The sequence below is a fragment of the Microcaecilia unicolor genome, chromosome 9 (genome assembly GCF_901765095.1).
Source record: "Microcaecilia unicolor chromosome 9, aMicUni1.1, whole genome shotgun sequence".
NCBI lineage: Eukaryota > Metazoa > Chordata > Amphibia > Gymnophiona > Siphonopidae > Microcaecilia > Microcaecilia unicolor.
The window spans coordinates 149,882,345-149,906,731 of record NC_044039.1 but is presented as its reverse complement, the minus strand read 5'-3'; the positions used below and the strand labels follow the sequence as shown (position 1 = coordinate 149,906,731).

The window sequence follows — 24,387 nt, the reverse complement described above, 5'->3', positions numbered from 1 at the left end:
ACAACTGCATGCAGACGCCCGAACAGTAAGACCTGCAATTTCAAAGGACCAGCATCCTGCTTCCAGTCTACGGTCTTGTATATCCTTCAGGGCAACTCCTCCTTCCACAGGGAGGGTAGTTCTCTGTCACCGCAGTGACTAGGGCATCTACTTTAGGCATTGCAAAGCGAGCCAAATGCTCCTCACGCAGAGGGTATAATTGCCCCATAGCCCTGTAAACTTTCAAAGGTCCCTTGGGGTCAGCCCACTGAGCGGAAATAAGCTCTTGGATGGAGTCATGGAAAGGAAAGGCTCAAGCAGGCTTTTTGGTACTAGCCATCCTAGGATTCACAGAGTAGGTCGTGCCACTGTCAGGCTCTTCAACAGAAAGGACCTATAGGGCATCTGAAATAAGCGCTGGCAGCTCATCCCGGTGGAAAATCCTCACCGCAGAAGGATCATCCAGATCCTGTGGTAATTCTGCACCTGACTGTGGCTCCTCAGACCACGAAGGCCTGCCAGAACTCTCCGAATCCTCACAGCCCGACCACGGGGGGGGGGGGGGGGGGGTGCACCACAATCTGAAGGGGAATTAGCCCTTCTACGCTTTTCTTTATGCCAATTATCAGGGAAAACAGCCTCAGCAGGCAGTCCCAGGCCAGAATCCACCGGGGGGGGGGGGGGGGGGGGGGGGGGAGACAATAGTAGGGGCCTCAGACGACCCTTAAGGGAGAGCTCTTTTCAGCATGTATGCTTTATGCAATAACAACGCAAAATCAGAGGAGAAAAACTCGCCCTGGGCACCCAGATCCCGTCCGGGGCTAGCCGCTCCCTAAATAGCCTCAATTCGAGGTACCCCCCCCCCCCCCCCCCCGGGCTCAGGGCTCTCCGTCCCTACAGAGGCCGCGCCATGCGGAGAATTCAAAATGGCATCCGCTGCCAGCTCTGAGCGGGAAGAATCATTGCTCGCCATGCTCGGGCCGGCTCTTACACCTGTACAGCACGATTTACAGAGCCCCGCTGCTGATTTGCGCTTGCCACACCGGGAACAGCGCTTTACATTCTCTGCAGTCATCACCGAAAACGGCGGGAATATTCAAAATGGCGGTTTCGCGACAAAAACGCCCCAATCGCAGGCCCACCCCGGAGGAGTTAGAAAACACTCTTACCTCACCGGACCGAGTATCACAGCTCTGGTCCCATAGAAGAATCAAAGGAAAACCTCTGTTCCATTTTTTATTTTTTTTTAACGCTGTGAGGAAAGCAGAGGTAATAAGAACTCCGGAGGCTCAAATGAGTGGGAAAGGCAGGGAAAGGCGAACCAATGTGCCTGCATCCACTGAGTGGGAAAGGACATGGAAAAGCAAGCTAATATGTCCACATCCACGGGGGCATGGGTAAGGCAGGGAAAGGGCTAACCTAATGTGCCTTCAAAGTGAAGCTGCTATAGCCTCTAACACCCCGGCTAACAACTGGCAAGCCAGGAGCCACCCCCAGGCAGATTTTTGATGGAGCTCGAAGAAGCTGCAGCCACCCTGCTTGGGGAGATAGAGAATACTGAAGAGGCAGTGGAGCTGGCTGGCCATGAGGCACTGTGAAAAGTTGAGTGCTCTCTATCTCCCCCTGCTGGTTGATGTTTATATGCTCCTATTCACAACTTGCTCAGCAGTTGACAGTGTTAATTTGCAATCTTGAAAATCTGTCTACTCTTTATTTAAAGACACCTGATCTACTATGGTTTCAACTACAACCTCACTATCAAGATGCTCTACCTTCCCTGTAGTGGTGATATCTTTACCTTGTTCTGAACAATGCACTTTTGAGTGACTGTCGGCTTTCCACAATTTCTAGTTTAAAAGCTACTCTATCTCCTTTTTATACGTTGATGCCAGCAGCCTGGTTCCATCCCGATTAAGGTGGAGCCTATCCTTTTGGAACAGGTTCTTCCTACCCCAAAATGTTGCCCAGTTCCTAACAAATATAAATCCCTCATCCCTGTACCATCATCTCAACCACTCTTAGGTCCTGTACGTGGAACAGGGAACATTACTGAGAACGCTACCCTGGAGGATCTAGATTTCAGCTTTCTACCTAGGAGCCTAAATTTGGCTTCCAGAACCTTCCTTCCAGATTGTCATATGTTCTTGGTACCCATATGTACCAAGACAGCTGCCTCCTCCTCAGCACTATCTAAAATCCTATCTAGGCAACACGCGAGGTCCACCACCTTCTTATCAGGCAGGCAAGTGACCAGGCGATCCTCACGTACCACCAGTAACCCAGCTATCTACATGCCTAATAATCAAAATCACCAACTACAACAGCTGTCCTACTCTTCCCTCCTGGACAGAAGCTCCTGGAAACACATCCTCAGTACAAGAGAAGATTGCACCCCTGGTGGGCTGGTTCTGACTACAGAATTACTTTCAACTTCTCCAAGGTGATGCTCTCCTTTAGGAGACCTCTCTCCTCCAAGGCAGCATAGGGGCTGCCAGATTGGAGGTGGAACTTCTCAGAGCTAGGAGCTCGATGCATCGAGCACACGCAACCTCTCACCAACTGGGAGATAATCATACATGTAACACAATGCAAAAGACTGGATAATACTCTTCTCTCTGCTGGACTACTGTCTGAATCTTAGTATTAAAAAGAGTTAATTAAAACTTCTTATGGTACCAGGGATATTAGAGGAGTATAAAGAGCCTTAAGATTATATGGTAAATACGTAATTTATTTAGTGTTTGCTTCTCAGAAACTAAATGTAATTAAAATTCTAATGAAAACTCTCCTCGTTATCCTAATTAGAATAATCTCTCTATATAAAACGCACCTCCAACGTTCGAATGAAGCCTCTGTTAGCCAAAAGTGAAGGGGGTGAGATCGCATTGTGTCTGCCCCGCCCACGCGTCAAACGTGATGACGTCGAGGGCGGAGCAATGACACAACCAATCGCAACGCTCGGCAGCGAAGCGTCAGGGAAGGAGGCGGCGCTCTCAACGTCTAGCCTTCCCTTCGCTGTGTTCCGCCTTCTTCTGACATCAAGGATGACGTCAAAAGAAGGCGGAACACAGCGAAGGGAAACCTAGACGTCGGGAGCACCGCCTCCTTCCCTGACGCTTCGCTGCCGGAACCGCCACGGAGGTACATTTAAAAACAAGAAAAAACAAAAAAAACATGTTGGGGGGAGCGAAGAGGGTGGCCACAAAATAAAAACAATGGGAGCGGGAGGGCAGGGGAGAAACGACAGCATGGATGCGAAGGGGGGGGGGGGGAGAGAAGAGGGCGGCCCAGGCTGGGACATGGGAGAGAGAGGAGCATGGATGCAAGGAGGGGTCATGGAAGGGAGACAGGGGACTTGCTGGAAAAGGATGAATGGAGGCGGCAGGAGACAGAGGAGCATGGATGGGCATGGATTGGGAGGGCAGGGCTCAGGGAGAGAGGGCAATTGCTGGAAAGGGATGAATGGAGGGGGCAGGGGACAGAGGAGCATGGATGGGCATGGATTGGGAGGGCAGGACTCAGGGAGAGAGGGAAATTGCTGGATAGGGATGAATAGAGGGGACAGATGGGCATGGATGGATATGGATTGCAGGGCAGGCCTCAAGGAGACAGGGCAATTGCTGGATAGGGAAAAATGGAGGGGCCAGGTGACAGATGAGCATGGATGGGCATGGATTGGAAGGGCAGGACTCAGGGAGAGGGGAATTGCTGGATAGGGATGAATGGAGGGCACAGATTGGCATGGATGCATATGGATTGCAGGGCAGGCCTCAGGCAGAGAAGGGAACTGCTGGATAGGGATGAATGGAGGGGCCAGGTGAAAGAGGAGCATGGATTGGAAGGGCAGGACTCAGGGAGAGGGGAATTGCTGGATAGGGATGAATGGAGGGGACAGATGGCCATGGATGGATATGGATTGCAGGGCAGGCCTCAGGCAGAGAGGGGAAATGCTGGATAGGGAAAAATGGAGGGGCCAGGTGACAAAGGAGCATGGATTGGAAGGGCAGGACTCAGGGAGAGGGGAATTGCTGGATAGGGATGAATGGAGGGGACAGATGGCCATGGATGCATATGGATTGCAGGGCAGGCCTCAGGGAGACAGCGGAATTGCTGGATAGGGATGAATGGAGGGGCCAGGTGACAGAGGAGCATGGATTGGACTCACACTTTCACTCTGACTCTCAAACACTCACTCTCACATACACTCTCCCAAACATACACACTCCGAGGAAAACCTTGCTAGCGCCCGTTTCATTTCTGTCAGAAACGGGCCTTTTTTACTAGTTGACTATAAATGAAGAGATGTGCTAGGGGTGTAGGTAAACATGTTAAGACCTTTTCTGAATTTACAGATGGATTTTATCCAGCTGCCCAAATATCAGAGATTTGAGCATTGTCTAGTAATTGTATGTTTATTCTCAGGATGGATGAAGTGTTTCGTTGATGCAAGACTTATGCAATTACAGTAGCCCACAAGCTAAAGCATTTCATTCCTTCCTGGGGAGTTCCTATTTGGCTCTCCAGTGATAATAGTACTCCCTTCATTCTGTAAGTAGTACAATAGGTAGTAAAAGCTGTGGGTATAAAGCATCAGTTCCATGCCCCTTATCACCCCCCAAGTTCAGGAAAAGTGGAGAGAACAAATGGAATATTGAAGACAAAGACTGCTAAAATACAGGAGAAAAGACAGCTGATGGGAGATACGACAGAGGTCAATAAAATAATGAGTGGAGTGGAATGGGTGGACCTGAACCACTAGTTTATTCTTTCCAAAAATACTAGGACTAGGCGGCACGCAATCAAGCTACAAAGCAGTAAATTTAAAACGAGTTGGAGAAAATATATTTCTTCACTCAATGTGTAATTAAACTCTGGAATTCGTTGCCAGAGATTGTAGTGAAAGCAGTTAGCGTAGGTTTGGATAGCTTCCTAAAAGAAAAGTCTGTATGTCATTATTAAAATGGACTTGGGGAAAATCCACTGCTTATTTCTCGGATAAGCAGCACAAAATATATTGTACTGATTTGGGATCTTGCTCCCATCTTCCTTATTGTTTGCACTTGAACTTTTGTCTCCCGATTTTGACCCTCTCATGGAGTAAGCCTGGAGACCTATCCTTGTTCCACCAAGGCAAGACAGGACTTAAACTACCTCGTCCCTATACAGCCCACTTGTGGCCTGGATTGGACACTGTTGGAAACAGGATGCTGGGCTTGATGGACCTTCAGTCTGTCCCAGTATGGCAAAGCAGTCAGCTGGATTAGCATCTGCATCTGCAACTACACCCCTGAAAGAGCCTAAACGTGGCTGTCAGGTTTTTTTATATGAACTCTCAGCAATAAAGCCTCTTTGCTATATTGGTGCTCCCGTCTTTGACTTTTGTCTCCCGATTTTGACCCTCTCATGGAGTAAGCCTGAAGACCCATCCTTGTTCCACCAAGGCAAGACAGGACTTAAACTACCTCATCCCTACACAGCCCACTGAACAGTACGAAAAAATCCATTAGTTGGCATAGCTTTCAAACAACAGAATAAGACCCTAGGAACATCCAGCTAGTACAGAGTTTTGAGAAACAACCTTCTGCTCTTTAGAAAAGGTCTGCAGATCGGACTCAAGAGCTACCAATGGCCTACTGGGACTCAATCTGGAGGCCACAGATCACAATCTGTGCCTTAGGAAACCAGGCGAACAAAATTCTTGCTACAACAGTCCAAACTGCAACTATCTGCTAGAGAGAACACTGGCAAGTTCCAGAACTGCATCACTCCTTATGCTAGTAATGTTGTGTTCTTTGCCTCCATCTGCTTAAAGAGGTGCATAACCCACCTGTCTAGACTGATCAGGTAAGAAAATGAAAGTTAAAAATCACCCACAAAAATATTTCTTTAATTATAACTGTAGTGTAGCAAATGCCTCCACTAGTGATAATGCCAATCTAGCTACTAAACTGAACTGGGTGGATGGTAAATGTTTCCAATTTATACTCTGTATGGTTTAAGACAGAATTCATATTCTTGAACACAAAAATTGGAATAGCATTTAAAACCCAGACATGCCTTACAAATAACCACAATTCTCCGCCCCCCCCCCCCCCTTCTTTCCCATTCAAGCATGGGCGTAGTTTGGTCGTTTCATATATCAAAGCAGTGAAGGGTTTTTTTGTTTTGTTTTTTTTAACTGAAATGAGCCAGCACCAAGGGAAATTTCTCTCATTATGCCCCTCACATTCACACAAATTAGCAAGGGGATAGTGCACTTTCCTTAGGCTTGACAGCACCATCTCGTTTGCTTTCTCCAAATCCCAGCTCTTTCTCCTTCCTTATCAGGAACTCTCCATGCCACATAAACAGAAAAAATACCCCCTCAAACAGCCCCCCTCCAGTGACAGCACTTACCCCCAGGGCATCTCACAGCAGTCTGCTGCCTGAGGCAAGGGATGAGGTGGTACCTTCCTCAAAGAAATGGCGTACCTAGGGTATCTGACACCCGGGGACGGTCATTTTTTAACACCCCCCTCCAAAATCCTGTACTAGGCATACTGAGAATACAAAACAGTCGGGACCTATGGAGCAATTCTACCATACCATAAGCAGTCATTTCTAGAGTCACACAAGGAAAGCACCTTAAACACAACTGTGAGCACTAGAACATCAATTCACCTATTGTAAAATGAAACCAGATAGAATAGTACAGATCGTCAATCCTGCACAGTCAATGCCAACTAAAGCCCTGTCTTTTTCACAGACACACCCTAATCCACTATAGAATAAGTAATCATAAACTTACTATTTAAACAAAAATTAAACTGATCCCCTAAGATGCCAGATTCTGCATACAATGCAACACCACAGAAACAGAAAATGTCCCCTAGTACTGTGCAAAATATAAAGACAGCAAATGCAAATTTGAAAAAACTAACAAATACCAATCACTACTTTACAAGTTAAATAGAAATAAAATATAGAAAATAAAATAATACCATTTTATTGGACTAATACATTTAGCTTTCAGAGGCCAAAACCTCCTTCCTCAGGTCAATACAGTATACTGCTGTTACAGTATCCTATCCTGACCTGAGGAAGGGGGTTTTGTTCTCCGAAGGTTAGTCAAAATGTATTAAAATTAGTCCAATAAAAAGATTACCTTATTTCCATTTGCCCTCCCTCTCCCAGCCATCCAGGGTCTGCCCTCCCTCTATCTCCCCCTTCCATCCAGGATCTGTCCCCTCTCTCTCTGTCCCCTCTTTTCAGCTCCCAGTTCCAGCCCCATTATCCCATCTGTCCCTAGTTTCAGCCCCAGCCCATCTCCCACCTGCCCCCTCCTTTTCAGCCCTACTATCCCATCAGTCCACAGTTTCAGCCCCAGCCCTTTTCTCCCACCAGTCCCAAGCTTCAGCCCCAGCCACTTCTTCCCTTTTCAGCCCCCCGTTTCATCCCCTGCCCATTTTCAGCCCCCAGTTCCAGTACTAGCCCCCTTATCCCACCCACCCTCCTTTTCAGCCCCCAGTTCCAGTCCCTTTAATCCACCTGCTTTGCATTAGGGCCCCCCTTTTCAGCTCCAGCACCATTCTCTCACCTGCCCTCCTTTTCAGCCCCAGACCCATTCTCCCACCTGCCCCTGTCCCAGGCATGGCCTCATTCTCCCTCCTGACCCCTTCTAAGACCCCAGTTCCAGCCCCCTTCTCTCATCTGAGCCCCTCCAACCCAGTCCCCGTCTCCCATCTCAGCCCATCCCCCCCACCCTGTCCCCACCTGCCTACTGTCAGCTCCCTCGACAGCCCCCTTCTCTCTGCCACCCGAACAGCTGCACTGCAGTTTAAAAATCGCTGAATCGGCGGCACCCCAGGTGTAAGAACGAGGGGCGTGATCCGCTCCCGCTGCATCTGACCAAAAGGCTTCTGGCACCGCAGTCAGCTCCTTCGACGGCTCCCCCGACCCGCTGCAGTTTAAAATCCGCTGAATCAGCAGCGCAGCTCTAGCGTGCAATGAACGCACCTCTGCCTGTAAAAGAAGCGGATCGCCTCGTCGGGAGCAGAGCACCCCCCCCTCGTTCTTACACCCGAGGCGGACCACCTCCACCCCACCCTTGGTACGCCACTGCTTCAAAGCATCCAAAAGAGAGGTTCCTTTGAAAAATTCTGATTAGGAAGGAGGATGCGTAGGTCCCCTCACTCTAAACAGTAGTCAGGCAGTTACCCCAGAAAAAATAGAATTATATTCCCAAGCTACACAAAAAAAAAAAAACTAACATTGGTTATACTTAAAATTATTTGAATTAAATTGTTGCCTAGAACTCTAAAATAAAAAATTACAGACCCCTGACTCTTCATTGTCACAGTGTTGAATGAAAGCATATATTCTGCATCCACAGGAGCCTTCTTCATATGCAACAGTGTGTGCAGAACTAACTACAGCATTTCCCCATAGAATTCACCATAAAAAATAAAATGATTCTGGTTTCATAGTAACATAGTAGATGACGGCAGAAAAAGACCTGCATGGTCCATCCAGTCTGCCCAACAAGATAAACTCATATGTGCTACTTTTTGTGTATACCATACCTTGATTTGTACCTGTCCTTTTCAGGGCACAGACCGTGTAAGTCTGCCCAGCACTATCCCCGCCTCTCAACCACCAGCCCCGCCTCCCACCACCGGCTCTGGCACTGACCGTATAAGTCTGCCCAGCACTGTCCCCGCCTCCCGCCACCGGCTGTGCCACCCAATCTTGGCTAAGCTCCTTAGGATCTATTCCTTCTGAACAGGATTCCTTTATGTTTATCCCACGCGTGCTTGAATTCTGTTACCGTTTTCATTTCCACCACCTCCCACGGGAGGGCATTCCAAGCATCCACTACTCTCTCCGTGAAAAAATACTTCCCGACATTTTTCTTGAGTCTGCCCCCCTTCAATCTCATTTCATGTCCTCTCGTTTGACCTCCTTCGCATCTCCGGAAAAGGTTCGTTTGCGGATTAATACTTTTCAAATATTTGAACGTCTGTATCATATCACCCCTGTTTCTCCTTTCTTCCAGAGTATACATGTTCAGGTCAAGTCTCTCCTCATACGTCTTGTAACGCAAATCCCTTACCATTCTCATAGCTTTTCTTTGAACCGCTTCAATTCTTTTTACATCCTTCGCAAGGTACGGCCTCCAAAACTGAACACAATACTCCAGGTGGGGCCTCACCAACGACTTATACAGGGGCATCAACACCCCCTTTCTTCTGCTTGTCACACCTCTCTCTATACAGGCTAACAATCTTCTAGCTACGGCCACCGCCTTGTCACACTGTTTCGTCGCCTTCAGATCCTCAGATACTATCACCCCAAGATCCCTCTCCCCGTCCGCTCCTATCAGACTCTCCCCGCCTAACACATACGTCTCCCGAGGATTTCTATTCCCTAAGTGCATCACTTTGCATTTCTTCGCATTGAATTTTAATTGCCAAACCATAGACCATTCTTCTAGCTTCCTCAGATCCTTCTTCATGTTTTCCACTCCCTCCCGGGTGTCCACTCCATTACAGATCTTAGTATCATCCGCAAATAGGCAAACTTTACCTTCTAACCCTTCGGCAATGTCACTCACAAATATATTGAACAGAATCGGTCCCAGCACCGATCCTTGAGGCACACCACTACTCACCTTCCCTCCTCTGAGCGAATTCCATTCACCACCACCCTCTGGCTTCTGTCCGTCAACCAGTTCCTAATCTAGTTCACCACTTCGGGTCCTATCTTCAGCCCATCCAGTTTATTTAAGAGCCTCCTGTGGGGAACCGTGTCAAAAGCTTTGCTGAAATCTAAGTAGATTACGTCCATAGCTCGTCCCTGATTAAATTCTCCTGTCACCCAATCAAGGAATTCAATGAGATTCGTTTGGCGCGATTTCCCTTTGGTAAAACCATGTTGTCTCGGATCTTGCAACTTATTGGCTTCCGGGAAATTCACTATCCTTTCCTTCAGCATCGCTTCCATTACTTTTCCAATAACTGAAGTGAGGCTTACTGGCCTGTAGTTTCCAGCTTCTTCCCTATCACCACTTTTGTGAAGAGGGACCGCCTCCGCCGTTCTCCAATCCCTCGGAACCTCTCCCGTCTGCAAGGATATATTAGCTTTTCAAGTTGTTCATACACACTACTCTCTTCCGTGAACGGTGCTCTATCCACTTCAATCTCATTTGTACTTTTTCACTCCGTCGCGGTCCTTCTCCAGGATTTTCTTCTGTGAAAACAGAACAAAAGTATCTATTTAGCAAATTTGCTTTTTCTTCATCGTTATCCACATAGCGGTTCGCAGTATCTTTTAGTCTCACAATTCCCTTTTTAGTCAGTCATTCTTCTTTTACTAATATACCTGAAGAAATTTTTGTCACCCCTCCTTACATTTCTAGCCATTTATTCTTCCGCTTTCGCCAGACTTCTCTCTCTCTTGGCTTCTTTCATTTTCATCCGGTATTCCTCCTCGTGTTCCTTTTCTTGAGTTTTTTTGTATTTCTGGAACGCCAACTCTTTAGCCTTTATTTTCTCAGCCACTTGCTTGGAGAACCATATCGGTTTCCTTTTTCTCTTGCTTTTATTTACTTTCCTTACATAAAGGTTCGTGGCCCTATTTATAGCTTCCTTCAAACCTGGACCACTGTCCTTCCACTTCTCGTATTTCCTCCCAGCCCATCATCTCCTTCCTCAGGTATTCCCCCATTTTACTAAAGTCAGCACGCTTGAAATCCAGAACTTTGAGTTTTGAGTGGCCGCTCTACACTTTAGCTGTAATATCAAACCAAACCGTTTGATGGTCACTGCCGCCCAGGTGGGCACCCACTCGAATATTTGACACGCTATCCCCATTCGAGAGCACCAGATCCAGCGTCGCTCCCTCCCTCGTGGGTTCCGTCACCATTTGTCTGAGCAAACCGATTTGGAAAGCATCCACGATCTCTCTACTTCTTTCCGATTCTGGAGACGGAACCTTCCAATCTACATCCGGCAAATTGAAATCTCCCAGCAACAGCACCTCTCTCGTTTTCCAACTTTTTAATATCTGCAATCAGGTCTTTACCTAATTCCTCCAATTGTTTCAGAGGTCTGTAGACAACACCCACGTGTACAGAGGTTCTATCCTCTCTTTTTAAGGTGATCCATATCGCTTCTTCCTTTCCTCAGGTCCCTGTCATTTCGGTCGCCGTGATATCATTTCTCACATATAGAGCTACTCCTCCACCTTTATGATTTTCTCTATCCTTCCTAAATAGATTATAGCCTGGTATGTTTGCATCCTATTCATGGGAACCATTTAGCCACGTCTCTGTGATTACAACAAGGTCTAACTCTGCCTCCAACATCAGGGCTTGAAGGTCATGAACTTTATTGGTTAGACTGCGAGCATTTGTGGCCATCGCTTTCCATGTACATTTCCTGGTATGTGCTTCAACATTTGTGATTTGGGGTTGTCTTTTCTCTCTGGGTACCTTCATATCCTTTTGTTCCAACTTCATTTCTTTCTCTTCTGCCTCAGTTCTATTTTCAGGATCATCACAATGCTGTAATGGAGCAAAAGAATTCTGTAGGGGCAACACTTGTGAGGGCAGATGCCTCTGTGTCACATATCGAAGTCTGCCTGAGCCTACTGTGAAGCATCTATTCCTAGGTGGTTTTATCCTTGGAGGCAGTGGTGTGAATTTGGCTTGATTCTGTGCTGTATGGTTTTGTGTAGTCTTAGAAGCTGCTTTAAGTGCATCTAATTCCTGTTTTACTTTACTGAGCTCCTGTTTTAAACCTGCAAACTGATGACAGACAGGACAAGCCTTAAGTCTCCAGATAATTGGCCTTGAAACTGAAACACCACAATTATTAGAGAATAAAAGTCATCCTGATTTGTAGGAATGGGAATGAACAGGTATGCTATGATGGGGTTAATAGTGTGCAAAATTAACTTTACTCCTCAGCCATACATAGGCAATCAGAGGCAGTTGTAATTTGGGTGGAGTTAATTTATAATAAGTAGAATAGTTAGGAAAGTTATTTAGGAAGTGTCAGTCTTGGCCTGGGTGGGTTGAGGGGTGGGGGGGGGGGGGGTTTAAAGTGGAAAAAAGTTCTAATACTTGCTAGCAGTTTTGAAATCTGAAATCTCCTTTTCAGATTTACAGATATCAATAAACCAGTTAGAAACAATCAAATCACAACAGTCAGAGCACACTATATGCAGAGCAGATTAAACAGAGCACACTATTTGCAGAGCCAAGAGGGTTTTTTTTTTTTATAGGAAAGATATAGATGCAGTGCCAATGATAGATAAGGAAAGAAGGGAGAGATGCCCAGAGAAAATACAGCCAAAGGGTAGGGAGAGCCAAGAATTTAGACAGCACAAGTCTTAGCTGTGTGAGTTTTCAGCCAGGAGATAAGGAAGACCAGAGGCTGCTCAGTTTAGCCCCTCCTAAGCAATTAAAATGTCTGCAGAAGGACCAGGTGGAATGGGGTGGGGGAGGGGGAGCTCAGCACACTGTTAGGAAAGGAAAAAAGTTCTAATACTTGCTAGCAGTTTTGAAATCTGAAATCTCCTTTTCAGATTTACAGATATCAATAAACCAGTTAGAAACAATCAAATCACAACAGTCAGAGCACACTATATGCAGAGAAGATTAAACAGAGCACACTATTTGCAGAACCAAGAGGTTTCATCTCAGTGTAAGCAATATAACCCCTCTCTAGCATACATATTGGACCAGATATTCAGCTGACGGCAGTTAGTGTTTTGCTGACCCCTCCCGGCTTTATTCTCAGATATTCAACGTCTAGTCATATCCATGCTCTGGCAATGAATATCCAGGCATATGCGGCTGGATAAAACATAGCTTGTGTGATATTCAGCACTTAACTGGTTAGGATGAACCACATTATGATAGTACTGTGTTTGATGTGGTTATCCTAGCTGCTTAAGTGCTTTATCCTCCTTATAACTCATCATACGAAAATATTCAAATTTGTGATCACCACCTCAGGAACAGCACAAGCTTAAAACAGACAGGTTTGTTTGCTCAGATCCTGCTTTCAAATTGGGCCAGAGCCAGACACTTTATGAAATACCACAAAACCCTGAAAAAGACACCCAAAACCTATACAGAAAACATAGCAGCACACCATAACAGCCCTTGCCTACCTATGAAAGGAAGGGAAAATTAGGTTCTTACCTTGGTAATTTTCTTTCCTTTAGTCATAGCAGATGAAGCCATTATGTATGGGCTGTGTCCATCAACCAGCAGGGGGAGATAGAGAGCACTCAAATTTCACAGTGCCACATGGTCAGCTAGCTCCACTGCCTCTTCAGTATTTGAAGCTTCCAAAGCAGTATAACAAACCGCAATGGGAATAACATGAACTTTCCTCACAGCGAACGATGGCCCCTTAACAAGGGCATGAACTCAAAAGGAGGGAATGAACACATCCTCCTGGAGGGAATAAACTCGTCCTCCTCTTTGTATTTATGGAGGGAATACACACATCCTCCTGGAGGGAATGAACTCAACCTCCTACACATGAACTGGAGGGAATGAACTCATCCTCCTATAAGTGAACAAGAATCCTGAAGACTGTTTTCCAACTTTCTCCCAAGGAAGGATTAGAACTTCAGGAAACAAGAACAGAACCTGAAACAGATTCACAGCATACAGACAATCATACAGGAAGGGCTCATGGCTTCATCTGCCATTACGTATGGGATGTATCAAAGCAATCCCTATATAGGGTGGGAACAAGTCACACCACGCGCTAGCACTTGTGCTCCAAAACGCACATCCCTCCTACCAGCCACATCCAGCCTGTAATGTCAGGCAAATGAGAGCTTCGAAGCCCATGTTGCTGCACTGCAAATCTCATGAAGAGAGAGTGCTCCAGTTTCAGCCCAAGAGGAAGAAATTGCTCTTGTAGAATGTGCCTTAAAGGCTACAGGCGGAGGCCGGCCGGCAAGCAGATAAGCTGAAAAGATAGCTTCTTTGAGCCAGCAGGCAATAGTGGCTTTAGACGCTGGAGACCCTCTGCGAGAACCTGATAGTAAAACAAACAAATGATCAGAGGTCCTGAAAGAATTAGTAACTCACAGATACTGCAACAGAGTCCTGCGCACATCCAACAGGTGCAACTGCCCAAAGAATTCTGGAAACTCTTCCTTAACAAAAGAGGGTAGAAAAATAGGCTGGTTTAGGTGAAACGCTGAAACCACCTTAGGCATGAAGGAAGGCACGGTACGAACCGTGACCCCGGATTCTGAAAATTGCAGAAATGGGTCTCGACAGGACAGCGCCTGGAGTTCTGACACCCGTCTCGCCGAAGTAATGGCCACAAGAAAAACGGCCTTTAGTGTCAAATCTTTCTCTGAAGCTCGCCATAGCGGCTCAAAAGGAGAACCCTGCAGAGCCTTCAAAACTAGCCCCAGGTTCCAAGCTGGACAAGGTGCCCGCACGGGAGGACGGAGCCGAAGCACCCCTCTAAGAAACCGTACCACATCTGGATGAGCAGCTAAAGACACGCCTGCAACCTTACCATGGAAGGGAGGCCAATGCTGCCATTTGCACCCGCAGGGAATTATAGGCCAAGCCTTTTTGTACACCATCCTGCAAAAAGTCCAGAATGGGCGAGACAGGAGCCCACATGGGTGTGATCGCTTTTGAAACACACCAAGCCTCAAACTGGCGCCAGATCCTGGCATAAGCCACGGAAGTGGACCGCTTGCGGGCCTGCAGGAGAGTGGAAATACCATTATTGGAATAGCCTTTGCCTTTCAAATGCGCCCTCTCAATAGCCATGCCGTAAGACCAAAACGGCAGGCGTCCTCCATGGCCGCCGGTCCCTGCGACAACAGGTTCGATACCAGAGGTAAAGGAAGGGGAGCCTCCACTACCATCTGTCGGAGGTCCGCATACCAAGGCCCCCTGGGCCAATCCGGGGCGATGAGAACCACTTCTCCTGGGTGAAGCCGAATCCGCAGGAGCACACGCCCTATCAAGGGCCTCAGAAGGAACACATACCAGAGGCCAGGGTTGAGCCAAGGCATCCAACCCGGGTGAGCGAGGATCTCTCCGTCTGCTGAAAAGCACGGGACTTTGGCATTTGAGCTTGTCGCCATAAGATCCATCACGGGCTTGCCCTATTTGGCACATATCTGCAGGAATACTTCGTCTGCCAGTTCCCATTCCGCTGGATCGATTTGATGCCTGCTTAGATAATCGGCTTGCACGTTGCTCTGACCTGCAATGTGAGCTGCCAACAGAAACTGTAGATGCAGCTCAGCCCAGTGGCAAATCTGTTCGGCCTGCGCAGCCAGCGCTCTGCACTGAGTGCCGCCTTGTCGGTTTATGTAGGCCACTGTTGTGTTGTCTGACATCACTCTGACAGCCAATCCTTCCAGGGTCACTTGAAAGGCCAGAAGCGCCTGAAACACCGCTTTCAACTCTAGGCCACTGATGGACCACTCCGACTCGTCGGGTGTCCAAAGACCCTGGGCATGCTTCCCCTTGCAATGTGCGCCCCAGCCCTTCAGGCTGGTATCTGTCACCACTAGGCACCAATCGGGGAGCGCCAGCGGCATTCCTCGCCGCAGCATGCTGTCTGAGAGCCACCACTCCATGTTGAGTTGGGCCGAAGGAAGCCAAGAGAGTCTGCATTGATAATCCTGAGATACTGGAGACCATCGTTGAAGCAGGGAATACTGCAGAGGTCTCAGGTGCGCTCTCGCCCAGGGCACCAAATCCAATGTGGCCGTCATCGATCCCAACAGCTGGACAATGTCCCAAGCTCGCAGGCAGGGCATCCTCAGGAGCAGACGGACCTGATTCTGAAGCTTGCACCGCCTTTGCTCGGGTAGGAATACATATCCCGAGTCTGTGTCGAACCGTGCCCCCCAAATATTCTACAGATTGCGAGGGGGTCAGGTGACTTTTGGCTACATTGACGACCCAGCCCAGAGATTGCAGTACTGAGACCACTCTAGCTGTAGCTTGATGGCTCTCTGTTGCGGAGTCCGCTCTGATGAGTCAGTCGTCTAGGTACGGGTGAACCCGGATACCTTCTCGCCTGAGAAAAGCAGCTACTACCACCATGACCTTGGAAAAGGTTCGGGGAGTTGTGACGAGGCCAAAAGGCCCGAAACTGGAAATGTTTTCCCATCACCACAAACCTCAGAAACTTCTGGTGCGGGGGGCCAAATTGGAATGTGCAAGTAAGCTTCTTTCAGGTCCAGAGACGTGAGACACTCTCCTGGCTGTACCGCCGCATTGACGGAGCACAGGGTTTCCATGTGAAAATGCCGCACTCTATGGGACTTGTTTAATTCTTTTAAGTCCAGAATAGGGCGAAAAGACCCACCTTTTCGCGGCACCACAAAGTAAATGGAGTAGCAGCCGCAGCCGAAATTGGCGGGAGGCACCGGGGAAACCACCCCAATGTGAATCAAGCCTTGTAAGGTCTCCTCTACCGCCGCCCGTTTGGCGGCAGAACCGCATCAGGACTCCACAAACACGTCTCTTATCGGGGCATCAAATTCTATTCGGTATCCTTCTCTGATCAGGTCCAAGACCCACTGATCTGAGGTAATCTTGGCCCACTCCTCGAGAAAGAGGGAAAGACGTCCTCCTATAACAGCAATCGAGGAGGTTGCCGGCGCACCCTCATTGAGAGGGTCGCCTTTGAACTCCAGGTCTTGAGCCTGCTGCTGCGGAACGTTTGTCCGAGCGAAAGGAGTTCCTCTGCTGAAAACTGGCCACGAGAAGTGGACCCAGCAGAATGCCCCGGGCGGTACCTTCTAGCTTTACGGAAGCGAGGTCTATAAGAGGAGTGAACCACCTGACACTTGGAGGGAGGCCGCGGCCTATCCTCGGGTAAGCGCTGGGGTGTAGCATCTCCCAGGCCTTTCACAATTTTCTCCAACTCCTCACCCAACAGGAGAAGGCCTTGAAAGGGCAACTTCACCAACCTTTGCTTAGAGGCCACGTCCGCTGCCTAATGCCGTAGCCACAGAAGACGGCGAGCCGCCACTGCTACAGCCATCTGTTTAGCCGAAGCTCTGACAATATCAGAAAGGGCGCCAGCCAAAAAGGACAAGGCCGACTCCATTCACAGAGCCACTTCAGACAAGGGCTCTGCTCCATCACCAGGCTGTTCCATTGCCTGTTGCAACCATGCCAGGCAGGCTCCAGCAGCATAACAACTGCATGCAGACGCCCGAATAGTAAGACCAGCAATTTCAAAGGACCGTTTAAGTGCTGATTCCAGTCTACGGTCTTGCATGTCCTTCAGGGCAACACCTCCTTCAACCAGGAGGGTAGTTCTCTTTGTCACAGCTGTGACTAGGGCATCCACCTTAGGCATTGCAAAGCGAGCCAAATGCTCCTCACTCAGAGGGTATAATTGCCCCATAGCCCTGGAAACTTTCAAAGGTCCTTCGGGATCAGCCCATTGAGCTGAAATAAGCTCTTGGATGGAGTCATGCAAAGGAAAGGCTCGAGCAGGCTTTTTGGTACTTGCCATCCTCAGATTTCCAGAGGAGGCCACACCACTCCCAGGATCTTCAATAGAGAGGACCTGTAAGACACTCTGAAATAAGCGCTGGCAGCGCCTCGCGATGGAAAATCCTCACCGCGGACGGATCATCTGGATCCAGTGGCCCTTCTTAACCTTCCTCTGGTTCCTCTGGCCACGAGGGCCTGCCAGACCCCTCAGAGTCACCACATCCCGACCATGGGGGGGAAAAGGGGGGTGCGCCACTCTCTGAAGGGGAATTTACCCTTCTGCGCTTCTCTTGCGGCCAGCTATCAGGGAAAAACGCCTCAGAGGGCAATCCCAGGCCTGCATCCACTGGAGGGGCAGTAAGGGGGGCCGTAGAAAACCCCTGTGGCTGAGCTCTTTTAAGCATATATGCATTATGAAGCAATAATACAAAGTCAGGGGAGAAAAACTTGCCCTGGGCACCCTGTTCCAGTCCGGGGCTAGTAGCTCTTTGGCCAGTCTCAATTCGAGGGCCCCCTCCGGTCTCCAGGGCCCGGTCTCCAGACCCTCTGCCTCAGCGGGGGTCGCGCCATGTGGTGCTTTCAAAATGGCGCCCGCTGCCAGCTCCACCGAGCGGGAAGAATCATCGCTCACCATGCTCGGGCCGGCTCTTATGCCTGAACAGCACGTTTTACAGAGCCCCGCTGCTGATCTGCGCTTGCCACACTTAGAACAGCGCTTAACACTCTCTGCAGCCATTGCCAAAAAAATTGGCGGAAAATTCAAAATGGCGGCTTCTCACCAAAAACATCCTGATCACGGGCCGTCCCCGGAGGAGTCAGAAAACACTCTTACCTCACTGGACTGAGTATACAAGCTCCGGTCACGCTGTAGAAACTTAAGAAAACCTCTTGCTTTTTTTTTTTTTTTTTAAACGCTGTGAGGAAAGTAGAGAAAACAGCAAAAGAGGCAATCAAATCAACTCTGGAGGTACAGAACAGTGGGAAAGGCAGGGAAAGGCGAACCAATGTGCCTGCATCCACCAAGTATAGAGTGGGAAAGAGCAGGGAAAAGTGAAACTAATGTGCTCACAACCACTGGGGGGATGGGTAAGGCAGGGAAAGGGCTAACCTATGTGCCTTTGAAGTGAAGCTGCTATAGCCTCTAACACCCTGGCTAACAACTGGCAAGCCAGGAGCCACCCCCCCCCCCCCCCCGGCAGATTTTTTAAGGAGCTTGATCAAGCTGCAACCACCCTGCTTGGGGAGATAGAGAATACTAAAGAGGCAGTGGTGCTAGCTGACCATGTGGCACTGTGAAATTTGAGTGCCCTCTATCTCCCCCTGCTGGTTGATGGACACAACCCATACGTAATGGCTTCATCTGCTTGATGACAAGGAATAGTGCTATAAGCCCTGGAGCACCAATATACCTGCTACTGGGAAACCAGAACAATCTGGACTGTTACACATTCCTACACAGACACCACATGCTAGAAGAATCCTTCACCTAAGTTGCACATGCAGAACATGGACAGACCCTCACATGACACAGAATAGGGAAAAAAGAGGGATATTGGAAGGATATTTCAACATAGGACACTATAATGCAGGTAATTGCTAATAAAGTCTCAACATTTACCTGCGTGTTTGTGTCCTATGCTGGAAGACCCTTCCACTACTCTCCCTCTTTTCCCTTCTGAACTATTCACTGTTCCTCCATCTCGGTGATTTTTATCACTATACAAGAGAGAGAACCACAGAAAAACTGAAACAGAGATCTCCATCCAGTGTCGTTCCCCCTCCCTCCCTACAAGGTATGGTGTCCCCCTCCTCTTCCTTACAAGGTACGGAATCACTCTCCTTCCCTCTCCCCCAAGTCCAGTGTAGCTTTCCCTCCCTCTCCCCAAGGTCTGGTGTCACTTTCCCTCCTTCCCTCTCCCCCCCCAAGGTCCGGTGTCACTTTCCCTCCCTCCCCCTCACAAGTCCAGAGTCGCTCTCCCACTCTTCCTCCCTCTCCCCCCCCCCCCCCCCCCACAGGGTTGGTATCACTTTCTCTCCTTTTCCACAAGGTCCAGTATCACCCACCCTTTCTCCCCCACTCCTACAAGGTCCAGTGTCACCCTCCCTCCCTCCAAGTCCTGTGTTGCTCACTCACTCTACCTCCGTCTCTCCCCCCCCCCCCTTGCCGCCGCCGCCACCACCATCACCACCGCTGGGTCTTGCGTCACGCACTCTACCTCCCCCCTGCAAGCTCCAGTGTCATGCTCTCTCTCTCTTTTTCCCCTCCTTGCCCCCCCCCCCCCCCCAGCTGCAATCTTTCCATCTTCCAGGCTGCTGGCAGTTTTAGCAATGTAAGCACACTGCCTTTGCCCGGCCCAGAAGCCTTCTCTCTGCAACGAGTGACCTGCCTACGCAGAAACAGGAAGTCACAACAGAGAGAGGCTTCTGGACCAGGTAAATGCAGCGTGCTTATATTGCTAACGCTGCTTGTAGCCCAGAAGATGGAAAGGCTACAGTAGGAGCAGAGCGGAGAGGAGGACTGACACCGGACCTTGCAGGGAGGGGTTGGAAGGACACAGATAGATGATTGATAAAGAAAATGAAGAGGGAGATGCCGGATAAAGAAAATGAAGAGGCAAGTCGTTTTGGGGGGTGGCAATGGCCCCCCCTCGCCCCCAAACTACACCCATGCATCCAAGACATATCCATAAACATACCCAGAAAAGCACAAATCTTTAAAATTATATCAGATTCAAACAACAATGAATCAATACATAAATTAATAAACACATTAATTTCATTTTAATAGAACTGGCATTAATATAGCCACCCCTTGTTGTCATCCAATCATGCAGGAGTTAAAATTTTGACACGAGAGAGCAAGCAGCATCCTAGGACAAAACCTTACACTATTAATAGCCTCTGCAAAAGCACAGATTATATTTGTCATTCCCCTTATAACTAGAATTAAAGAACCAGTACACATTATAGAACACAATCAAAGATGTATCATTGAACAAACTTCCTGCCAGCAACGTTCTCCCATCTTTGAAAGTGATCTAGGTGACATTAAAGGGCACTTCCTTATCAGACTGCACCCTTCGGAAGCACATCCACTGCCCTGCACTAGGTCAGCTCTTAATAGAGAATGACATGGGGACAGAGCCCGTGAAGACAGGGACTACCTTGTCCCTGTGCCACTTTCTACTTTGAAGCCTGTTATGAACTGGACTATTATTTATATTTGATGCAGACAACAATATTTTAATTTTTTTGAAAAAGTAAACATGCTGGCCACAGCTAGCAAAATCTGCATATGGGATCCTGTACATCCTGCTACCAGCACATCTTTTAAGAATACATCTTCTATTGCAGGAGGGACTGTAGAAGACAGGACGGCTAGATTGAATCCTAAGATTGTTGATAACTTCTTATTCATCCACAGATTAAAAAATCATGCTTCAAAAGGCATATTTCTCCCCTCTAGGGCATACAGAACAGGTTGCATTTTGTACCCCTGGACATTTTAACAGAGTAGATTAGGATTCCTTGGGGTAGCAGAAATCAGCTATTCTTGAGGTTGGAAGGGTAGAGGGTGGTGGTGGTGGAAGGGTTTATTATAGTTGCTCATTGTTATAATTATTTTCTATTTGTAATGTATACACAACAGTTGCACAGCATATTATTCCTTTTTATACTTTAATAAAAAGATTTAAATATAAAATCATAAGTGTTTGAGACTTCTGCAGATGAGAACAGAGCCCACGGGGATGGGGCAGGGACAGAGACAGGGCCTGAGTGGGGACAGCAACAGAATCCACGGGGACGGGGCGGGGACAAATTTTAACCCCATGTCATTCTCTAGCTCTTAACTCTGACCAACCTGGAAGTAATGTCATAAAGGGGTCTTTTTACAAAGCTGTGCTAACAGGTGGACTATGCTATTACTAGCGCATGGGTCTCCCAAGTGCTGAAGCCACCTTTTAATGTGTGGGTAAAATGGCTGATTTTTGTATATGGGCAATAATGGCCACACGCTAATTTTTCGATTTTTAGTGTGTGGCCATTAGCACATGAGCCTTTACCTACCCTATTTTCTAGGCAGTAAGGGCTCACACACTTATCATACACTAACCCAGTATTTCTCAAGTCAGTCCTGGAGTACCCCTTTGCTTGTCTTGTTTTCAGGATATCCACAATGAATATGCATGACATTTGCACACACTGCCTCTATTATATGCAAACCTTTCATGCATATTCATTGTGGATATCCTGAAAACCTAGCTGGCAAGGAGGTATCCCAGGACTGACTTGGGAAACACTGTGCTAACCAATTAGCACTGAACACGCCCACTATCCGCCCACAAACACACTCTCAGCACTAAAATACTAAAAATTATTATTTAGCACATGCATGCATACATGCCAAACCTATCACAAGACGCTTCAGCACACCATGCAGTAGGAATTTTTAACTTGTGGTAAGCACACATTAGTGTTTTCTGAAGCTTTGTAAAAGGGCTCCTAAGTGGGGTGGAACCAGCCATGCAGCCAAGTCCTGTAATTCCCCACAACAGTTGGATGGCTGAAATGTACACTAGGAACAAAAAGAGCTCTATACTCCATTCCCACAATTTAAACAGTGACATCCCATTATATCTTATTTTTATGGCTCCAGGTCTTGTAGTTTTCATATGGGAGCTCTAGTTTGATTATTAAAACATGGAGTGGAGGAGTAGCCTAATGGTTAGTGCAGTGGACTGAGAATCTGGTGTACAGCTCCTTGTGACCCTGAGCAAGTCACTGAACCCTCCACTGCCCCAGGTACAAAAACTTAGATTGTGAGCCAACTAGGGACAGAGAAAATACCTCCATACAACAAATGTAAACCACTTTGATTATACCATAGAAAGGTGGTATATCAAATTCCATTACTCCCTAAGTACTAGAGAAGTCCAAGACAAAACCACCATAAAATGGGAGTACTAGTTACAGTTCAACAGTAGTCACATGAGCAGCAAACCTACAAGACCCCAGGGATGTCAAAGTACAAGTTTAAAACTCCTAAAAACATTGGGCTTTAGTCAATAAAAATCACTTTCCCAAGAACAGAATAGGAAAAAGACCAATCTGCATTATCAGTGACGTCCAAACTTCCTTTTACTGTTTACAACATTATCAGGACGTCTCGGTGCATTTAGTATTTGAACTGGTCACCAACCACATTTTCAATTTCATTCGAAGGGAATGTTTTATATTTAATACAAAATTAGAATAACTTTGTATAAGGTTTAAAAGGTACATGACAATCATTCAGACCTGGCAAACAACTAGAATTTTGAAATACCGACTTATCTATTTTTCCTTCCCTACTAAAGTCTTTTAAAAATGAGAAGAGATTACTTTAACTCAACTATAGTAGCATGCATGCATTTAAATGTCCAAGTGCAAAATTTGTGTTTTGTTTTCAATTACAAAATGACAAAGGACTATGTCAAAGAAAACGTACACGTAAACTATCATCTACTATACAAAAATTGCTTTCCAAAATTACCTAAAACGACTCAACAAAAGCAACGATCGTATTAGTCTTTACAGTAAAGATACTTAAAATAAAATTCATATGTGTGTGTCCATTTTCCTCTCTTCTATTTGCTGCATTGTGCCATCAACACCAATAATAATTATTCTTTTTAAGATCATCATCTTTACATGCAGCCTTTCTCCATGAACACAATCAGCTGCTCTAAGCAAAGACCTTAAAAGGAGATAGAGAAGGCCAGAAAGAAGGTGGGGGAAGGGAAGAAGTGTGGCTAGAACCTTAAACCATAATCCCTTTATTACAGCAATGCTCCCACTTCCAAATAAATATTGTTGGAGGCTGATAGCTAAAACTAAAGCCCCCCCCCCCCCCCCCGACATAAAATACCAACCTCACTATGATTGGCATTCCCTTCCCCCACACTCAAACACACAAAGCTGTTCTAAACCAGACAGTGTCGAACTGACCTTGTAATTTGCATTTGAAATCCTCACAAAAATTTTACATACAAATCTGTCCCTGTAAAACCAAAAGAATTAAAGTCATTTCTTAATTTTAAAGAGGGTGGATCCCTTGATAACAAAAGCAGCACTCACAGTTCTGTGCATAGTGGCGCTGGGTGGATTCCAAACCCAAGCTAAAGCAGGAGACATCAGCCAGTCTCACTCAGTACTGGTTACATTGCATGGAAGATCATGCTTTCATTACAAAAGCCTAGTCTGGGCTCTCAGCCAAGAGCACAGGCAACCTAATATACAGACCAGACTTTTGAGTGCCAGTGTCCTCACAACTAGTGCTTTCTTTAAATAGAAATACTTTCCTCAACTCCTTAAGCCAAAACACCTAATATATGTAAAAAAAAAAAATATATATATATATATCTCCTACTATATAAATGTACTACTATATAAATGAAGAGTGACCGACATCTCTTCCGAGTTCCGATGTTCACCGGCGAGCACCAGGCGGTCGGGGATCGTCCGACAGCAGCTCCGAGGCGCACTCCGTCTCCGACAGGTACGATGAGCTGCTGCCGCCGCTGCTGTGACCCAGGCACTTTCCTCTGCCACCGTCCCCCGGGGCGGCTTTCCTGGGCGGGGGCTCGGCTGCATCCGGCGTTGCTCCGACCGCTTTCTTGCCCGTTTTAATGGGCTCTCATAAATATATAAACTATATATATAAAAGGCAAGACCAACGTTCTATGAAGCCTCCAGCCGGAAGTGTGAAGCGCCAGAGATATCCGGTTTCCCCATGAGTGAAGGAAAACAGCACAGCACGAAATCCCTCTCTCTGTAAACAGTGAAAGACTCAGAAGGGGAGGGGAGAAAGATGCCCTCACTCTCTCTGTAACACAGAACAGCAGGAAACTTAACACTGAAGGACTGGA

The 24,387-nt window shown here is 47.4% G+C and overlaps 1 protein-coding gene across 2 annotated transcripts in view; it reads right to left on the bottom strand.

Moving 5' to 3' along the window:
- CCDC9B (coiled-coil domain containing 9B) overlaps positions 1-23,660 on the bottom strand; it is a 294,033-nt gene extending 270,373 nt beyond the window's left edge. For both annotated transcript variants that reach the window (XM_030215177.1, XM_030215178.1), the window contains exon 1: positions 23,597-23,660. In XM_030215177.1, coding sequence (XP_030071037.1) covers positions 23,597-23,653 — 57 coding nt within the window. In that variant the 5' untranslated portion in view covers positions 23,654-23,660. The remainder of the gene's footprint in view (positions 1-23,596) is intronic.
- Between the last annotated feature and the right edge of the window lie 727 nt (positions 23,661-24,387).